Raw genomic sequence first — 8,414 nt, forward strand, 5'->3', positions numbered from 1 at the left:
GGTGCCTTGCAAACCAGACATGAGATTTGGAACTGGGTCACCCACGAGGTAAAAATCGCTGAAACCTGAACATAAACTCCGGCTCAGACCTGAACACTTCCATGTTCAGGTCATTACATTGCAGCAATTCTGAGATCCCTCAAAGGCAGAGGTGTGCAGGGGAAAAAAATCCCTCTGACTTTATGAAAGTGTGCAGGGCTCCAAAAAAAAAAAGGGAGAATTCATACCTGGGGAATTAGATGATAGTGCTTTAAAAAGCGGTTTAAATCTGTATTTATTTTCCAAAGAAATAATGGGAGGAATAATTTCATGAAGTAAGAAGGGAAGTTTATAAAACCAGAACAGACAGATTTAAATGCAGTCGGAATTATTGGAATGGAAAATATAGTCACCAACATTTAAAAAATATCTGAACGAATTGAATAAAAAATGAACCAGAACCACAGAAAGGGAGAATTCGTTAAAATAATCTCTCTCTTTCTCTCTCATCAAACACTTATTTTGGTAATACAGAACTTCCCTGAGCAAAGAAAATAGTCATATACCACTGGTGAGAAAAATGTTGGACAGACAGCTGGTAATCTGAATAGGGTGATGGCTAGTATAGATCTATAACGCCTTAACAGAAACCGTTTGGAGAAATGTATTCCAGAATTTATCATTTGTTTTGGTTTAGAAAGTTAAATAATACTTAGGCCATAAATGACATAATATTCTCTGCTGGGTCTAGGGCAAAATCACATGAGCAAACACATTAATATCTATGTATATATCACAACATATGACATTTTGCAGTAAATTTATAAGTGAAGACCTTAAATAGTTTCTGGTAAATTCTAACCACATTTATTTTTGGCAAAAGAGTTCAAACTCTCAGTTTTTGGAGCTCTCTGCATTTCAGAATTGTGGAGAAATCACCATGGACCTCCAAAACGAGTGCAAGGTGGGGTTGAAGTTATAACAAGATATAGTACATGTTTGCTTGTGTTTGAACACATGTTCTAGCAATCTGAGCAACAGAAATGATGACTGCTGGCCAGGCCGGGAGACGCTGGGGCTAGACACAAATAACAGAAAGGGGACCAGGGTCTCAAGAGGAACAAGACAGATACAAGAAGACCTGGAGAGGAAGCTCAAGAATGACAAGAGGCCATCAAAGGTGAGGAATACCTGGGAAAGGAGGAAACCGAGGGGCAGTTGGATTCCAAGGGGAAATGACAAGGCGGATGCTAACGGTCAAAGTGGAGCAGATATGGGAATTAGGGAGCATGAAATGGGAAAAGCATGAAGCTTGAGTTGGAGAAGGTAAGCGCTCAAAGAGTAAGAGAGTTGAAAAGTGGAGGCAGGAAGACAAGACAGAAGAGGTCTCAGAGGCCAGGAAACCTGGAAAAGACCACAGGGAGGAGGTAAGAGGGAGAAACAGCAGCCAGAGAGGCCAGGAGGGCGTCTGAGACAGATGTGTGCAAAGGGGAGGAGAAGAAGGAGTTAAGTGTGTCAGGAGATGAATCTAAGAAAGGAGCACCGGTGGGGGTGGGTGGGTGGGGGACTCAGGGGGAAGAGAGAGGCCTAAAGAGGAAAGGAGGTAAGGATGGAAGCCAGAGGAGTGCAAAGGAAGAGTAACCTAAGACAAGTGGTCTACCATTTTATCAATCTCACTGAATTTATTTAAAGGCTTTTTACTTGGTAATAAAGTTAATTCTTCTACTGCAATTCCTTTCTTATCTTACAACATTCAAAAGTTTATCGAACCACACGAGCATTAAAGCAACCATTTCATTTTGATTTGGGAGCACGTTCCGAGGTATTTAACACAGTTGAAATTACTGCAAGCTTAATTTTAAAAGGATTTTTACATGTTTATTTATTGTTGAGAGAGGGAGAGAGAGAGAGAGAGCGCACAAGACAGGGAGGGGCAGAGAGAGGGGGGAACAGAGGATCCGAAGCAAGTTCAGCTGTCAGCTTGGGGCCTGAACTCACGAACCGTGAGATCATGACCTAAGCCCAAGGCAGATGGCTTAAGTGACTGAGCAACCCAGGCACCCAGCAAACTTAGTTTTTATCCAGATGTACTCAATGATTGGAAGTGTGGGGTGAGAAATTGATGTGTGTGAATAAAGCAGAGAAGACAGGTGTATTTTTTGTTTTCAGATAATTCCCTACTATTTCTCATGTAAAACAAGCACATTAATTTTTTCTGATAAATGTTAAGTTATATGTTTACCAAACAAGTAATAGGTTCTTAAACGTATATATTTAAGATATACATACGTTCCTAAAAATGCTGTGCATTTATCATTATATAATTATGGACACAAAAACTATTCTAATTAGTTGAATTTTTTTCAGGCTACAATTTTCTAGGACAAAAGTGTGGCATTTTTCAAAACTAACTGATTTGAAGGCAAACCAATTTTGTCTCTAAAATTCAGGCGACAGCCAATTTTGTTAGTTCAAGTAAGAGTCCTTAAAACTCTTGATATACCTGGTCATATTTATTTACAATAAGATAAACAAATGAATAAACATCTGTTGCAAGATGTATTTGGTTAGTGCCTTTAGAGAGAACACATCTCAAATAGCTTTCGCTTCTGGTTTTCTGATATTTTCTGTCTTCCTCACAGAGGGCTCCATTCAGGTAAGTTTCTTTTTCATTAGTGGTGCCCATGTAGCCTCTCTGTATGGCTGGTCCGCAATATAATTGATTTTCACAGCTACCAGCAGCATGATGTAATTGTGTGAAACTAAAATTTAGTTGGAAAACCTTTTCTCAAGTGACAGCAACCAATTAGAAGCGACATTTCTTAGAAAAAGGAGCATCCAACGCGAGCTTTGAACTTGTCCATTAGGGGGCAGTCAAATACTGTTCACTTCAAAATATTAGGCCCCTGTTTTCAATGACTTCATTTTTTGAAGGTTAGCAAATTTTTTGAGTAGCTAGCAACCTAGAGTTACCCAGTAGCATTGTGGGCACTTTATGCTTTTAATTTCCCATATAAACCCATGTTTTCGGTTTGTAATATTATCCGTAATTAATCCACAAAAAACTTGTTGGGGAGGAGGTGGCTTGAGTCTGATTAACAAGGATACCCAGTGAATAAATTGATGATAAGATACATGTACAAAGTTATAATAAGATATGTTATCTTTACTAATCAGTTAATGTCTGTAGCTTGTTAGCCAATATCACTAATGCCTTAGACACTCAAGGGTGATGATGGCCAGAAGAGAAAAGGTAAAACATAATGTCTGCCTTTTCCTTTTGTTTAGGTCTGACCTAAAAAATTATGACAAATATTTATGTAAATTTAAGAAGCAATCTGTGCTCTTACATAATTCCGGATGACTTTTCTTTATTATAGCCGAACTACTTTAACTGTCTATAATTTTATTGTGAAAAACTTCCACTAATTATATAGCAACTGATTATTATCTTTATAAATAGGAATAAGATATCAAAGGATTAACATGTCTAGCTTTGAAAATAATGTTAAAAAGAAAGGGTTAAATTAGCAATTGAAATGAAAGGTAACTTGGAAAATAAAAATTTCCAAGGAATTACAATGAAAATATTTGTCAGGTTGGACTGTGGATCTGAAACATGGCATTTGCTTAGAAATAAACCAAAATCATCTGTTTAAAATTTCTTTCCTTTCTTTTTTAGTTTAAAGAACACCATTACATTATGGTAAATCTTAAAACACTATTTCAGTAATAGATGTTTTTCATCTCATAAAAATTTTGTTCACAAAGTCAATTAAATGTATTACCACAAGCAATACTATACTTTATATTTTATACATATCCTTTATACCATATATATTTTATACCATATATTTTATTAAAACTGGTTAACTATATTGCAATTCCTGTACAGTAAGGAATTAAGGGTACAGATTACCTCTGCAAAGTGTATTGGATCCAAGAACCTTCTTTTTAACTTTTATTCTTAAAAATCGTATAAAATTTAATATTACAGATGTGCATAGGATATAAATTGAAGGAAGACCCTAAATCAAAGAAATAGACTGCTCTCCACAAACGTATTTCATGTCAAGTGAGTTCATATATTCCTTGTCTTTAAGAAACACATAAGGCAACACTTAAATGATAACTTAAATTTTTATGTAAAGGAGATTAAAATGCAAAATAAAAATCATGCTAACTGTATTAGGATAATACTTCAAAATAATCTGAAGAAAATTTTAGTATTTCAAGTTCAAACTGAAATTGAAATACTTTAAAAATCTTCTATTTGTTAGAAGTTTGTAAATAATTGTTCATAAATAACTGCATTTTATTTCAAGATTAAAAATACTCAATTGAGTTCATTTAATGAAAACTGAGTATTTTAGAAACCTAAAACCAATTTCTCAGAAAACAAAAATAATTTCAAATTCTAACTCTTATTCTCAGAAGTTTATCAAAATTCTTTAAGAAAGACTAGGAACTTAGACACATTTTGAATAATAATAAACCCAACATGCTTTGGATATAATAAATAGATACAAGTGTACAAGCTCACAATAAAACAAGGGTATATTTTTCTTTAAAACCAGGTGAATATTAATTTTTTTCCTAAGAAAAATGCCAAGTTATAAATATGGATGAAATAAAAATGTTTAAAATCAAACCAGTAAGGAGAGTCCTTTTGTACATTTTTAATGATTTTATTTTACGTAGGTTTGCTCTAAGGGAGAGATTCTGATTTTTAGATTTGTGGCTTTTTCTTTTCCTTCTTTCTTTCTTTGTTTCTTTTTCTTTTTTTTTTTTTTTTTTTTTTTTTTTTTGGGCAGTTCCCAGTTCAGCTATGTTAACAACGAAACATAGCAACTAACAATTACATACATTTTATGAAGATATTTCAACAGGTTGAAATTTCATAAGGCAAAATTTTAATTTTTTAATTTGTCATGCTTTTTTTTTTTTTTTTTTTTACAAATACTAAGAACTATTTTCGCCATTATAATTGATATATTCCACATTGGTTTTAGAAAATGTTTTACCTACAATTTTAATAACATACAAAACCAAGTTCCCATGAAACATTTGTTGCTGCTAAAAATTGCTAGGATGGGACTACAAGCAATTAGTGGTGATGACAATGACAACGTAAACTGGATGTCTGTTTCTCAAACGCTGCAGTGAGTCTATTATAAATATGCTAGAACTAAATAGAAATAGCCTATTTTCTATTCTTTTGGAATTGCACTCATTTAAGCGAGAAAGTAGCAGACTTACCTTTGACATCTATCAGGATGATGAAATGAAGTAGAAGGAACATTGCAATCAGTCTGAGGCTGAAGAGATGTTTAGTACCAGAAAAATAACAATAGGTTTTCAGCAATTGAAGTATTAGATGTATCCTCCTTATACCTCTGAAGGAGTTCTGACATAGTAACTTCGGTGCCTCCCATGTGTCTGAGCATGCTCAGAGCTAGAACCTTACTGGCATTGAGGGGAGAAGGTCTTGTCACTCTGCAGCCTATCTTTTTTGCTCTTTCTTTTTTGTTTCATATTATTTTAAATCTGCGGTTGTATTCTTGGTCGTTATTTCCTTATAGTATGGACAGAGAGACATAAATAAGACTTGGGCATTATTAGATGAGAAACATTGTTTTAAATCACTTAAAATTTGTTTCCCTTCAAAGCATGTAGTGCAATTTGCTCTTACTTAAAATCTAAACATACACAGTTCTTGCATATGAAGGGATGTAGATTTACAGTGAAAAGGTGATGAAACTCCTTACAAGCATATTTTTAATGCAAGAAGCAAGTGACAAAAAGCTACTTACTGACAAATACATGAAGAACACCTATTCAAACGCTTTTCAATGTTTTCAAATAACATACAGAAAGATAGTAATAATGAAAATATATGGCCTTGGGTTTAATAGTTATTGTAAAACATTTACACAATGTTTTAAGCATTTACTTACTCTGTAACCATATTCCTTTTTTAAAGTGGATAATTTTAGTGGATAATTTTAAAGTGGATAATTTTGCTTTCAATGCTGTGTTGCATGCCTATCAGAAAACATGAATTACAGTTTAGTTCTTACATCCTGAAAGTGGCTTCTAAGACAGCACAGTTAGTGCAAATTCAAGTATAGGAAGGGACTTTTGGTTGATCCTCGCATAATCAGAAAGATTTCTACAAAACTTCAGTGTAGAATTTTGTTGTCAGTGTTTCACTGACTAGGAAATGCCTATGTAGACATATATAAAACAGCTTGTAGTCCTAATTTGGATGGAGGATTTTGTAAGTGAATGATAGGGATTCTCTTACATGTCGTTATTAATTGTGTCATTAACAACACTGTTTGAAAAACTGTCCAGTGATGGCTGGCCATTGTGGTCACTCATCATAAGAGACAGAGTTTTCATTGTTCTTTCTTTCTTTCTTTCTTTCTTTCTTTCTTTCATTCCAGGCTTTGATAGAATAAGGATTCAAAAGGGATTTGAAAGGGAAAATATTTTATCAATCACATGACGTGTTAGTTCTTTCTCTTTTAAGAAGTGAGCTAAATTCTCCAGATATGTTTAGATGTGTTTGTTCTCCTCTTATTTTTCAAACCAAGAAAGCAACAAAGAGAATCAAGCATTAGATGAGAAGAAAAATTTCAAAATCTTTCCTTACGTTTCAGGCACCTTTTTTCTTCACTAACCTCAAGGACTTTTTAAATAAAAATTGCCTTACTTCACTTAAAAAAATCAGGGGGATCACTTTTTCTTCTATTTTGTGTTCTGCCATCAAGAGGATGGTTGATAGTTTCTGGTATTGAAACTTTGGGCATGAACTTTTAAGTGCAAGTAAATGCCATGAATTGCCCGTCACAAATCTATTGGAAATTTAAATATATAGTCCATGAAAATACAATTTTTAGAGCAAGAATTGTCACGATTTCAAAGAAATTACCAGACTTACTCATGAAAGAAATAGAGTTTAATTGCTAAAGGGTTGAATCATCATCCCTTTGTGTTAGGCTTTTCAGAGTTAATCTTTGAAATATTAGCGTTCAACACACACAATTCAGAACCCAGTAACTATAAATAATAGTTAAGAATATCTTTGATTCATTATTGATTTCTAAAGGCAGGAAGTGCAAGTATTAAAACGTGTTTCAGTTAATATGTTTTAACTTTGATTTTGAACAGAAACTGAAATGGCTGATATGTGCACAAGGTATGATGTATGTGTTTAAATGAGGGTGAATGAATTTCCTCTTTCCTTGGAGACACCGCTGGGGAGGAAGTTTCAGAGGGCGCTTCATGCAGAGCTGAGAAGACACTATGCAAGCCAATTCATCCCCAGATACTAACGTCAAATTTGCACAAATGTACTTTATTGATCCTTACCTAAATCAACTTATTCCTCCATTCCAGTCTCCTGTGTTAGTACCCATGCTCTCAGCAATAGTAGTAGAAGCTCATGTAAATATAGCATTCACTGTATAGCATGATTTAACATAATTCTGGATAATTCGAAGGAGTTTATTTACTGTAAGTACTGATTACCTAGTTCTGTGGGGGTGGGTGGGTAGGGGCATTTTCTTAGTTTCCACTGTAACTCTTACTCATGTCTTAGACACGATTGTTACACGTAAAGCTCTGAAATCCGGAACATAATTTATTTAAATGTAGCCAGAAAACCCTGATTTTGACACATATTTAGAATGATGTGATCATTTTTTATGTAGGCTATAATTCATTATCTTGCCAAACTAATGTTTTCAATCAGGATATTTACTAACCATTCACTGTACTTAATGCCAATATAGGCTTGTAAACACTGCTCCCTTCTACACATTATCTTGGTTTTTATTCCCCAAACCTGATCCATTAGCTGTTTGCTATCATTTTCTGTTTGGAGGGAAAACGATATAGTGATATTCAATGAATGAGTTATGTTAATAGATAATATTTTCCTCAAAAAGATAAGTTATACAATAAAAAAAAATATCAGAATTCCAAGCTCATGATGGCGGCCCAACAATGGCAACATTCGCTTGAGTAGTCACTGTACCATAAATAAAGTTATAGTAAAACCTTAGTAATTCCGCTATGTTAGCTAAGTAACATTTGTGATGATAGTTATTGTTAACCTTTCTTCACGAGGTTATGTCACTAATCCATCCTTCAATGAGTGGTATTTTGAGTAACCTTTTCAGTAGGGGTAACAGGTTTATATGCACCCTGTTGGCAGTGAGCAAACGGAACTGAATCATGTGATGTCATTAGCATAAGCTGTCAGTCAGTTAAGCAAACCAGTCCTGAAATAGGGCCCATTTTGAGCAAGAAAGTCTAAGTTAAGCTTTCTAACTCTGATGTTCAACGTTTAAAATAATTTAAGCCATGCTCCATTTATCTGGGAATCTCAACTCTTGGCAAGCTCCGCTTTTAGGAGCAGAGCTATA

The 8,414-nt window shown here is 34.3% G+C and overlaps 1 protein-coding gene across 5 annotated transcripts in view; it reads right to left on the reverse strand.

The window, feature by feature from the left end:
* The window catches only part of RXFP2 (relaxin family peptide receptor 2), a 59,703-nt gene extending 54,292 nt beyond the window's left edge, over positions 1-5,411 (reverse strand). For 3 of the 5 annotated variants that reach the window (XR_015253813.1, XM_086714107.1, XM_086714102.1), the window contains exon 1: positions 5,239-5,385. Coding sequence is in view for 4 of the 5 variants with exons in the window: in XM_086714107.1 (XP_086570233.1) it covers positions 5,239-5,281 (43 nt within the window). In the remaining variant the exon portion in view is untranslated. Of the gene's footprint in view, positions 1-5,238 lie in introns of all 5 variants that reach the window. The other 2 variants (XM_086714116.1, XM_025924061.2) reach the window with 2 other exon arrangements.
* Between the last annotated feature and the right edge of the window lie 3,003 nt (positions 5,412-8,414).

Source organism: Puma concolor, chromosome A1 (assembly GCF_028749965.1).
Source record: "Puma concolor isolate L17-30 chromosome A1, mPumCon1.1.hap2, whole genome shotgun sequence".
Classification (NCBI taxonomy): Eukaryota; Metazoa; Chordata; class Mammalia; order Carnivora; family Felidae; genus Puma; species Puma concolor.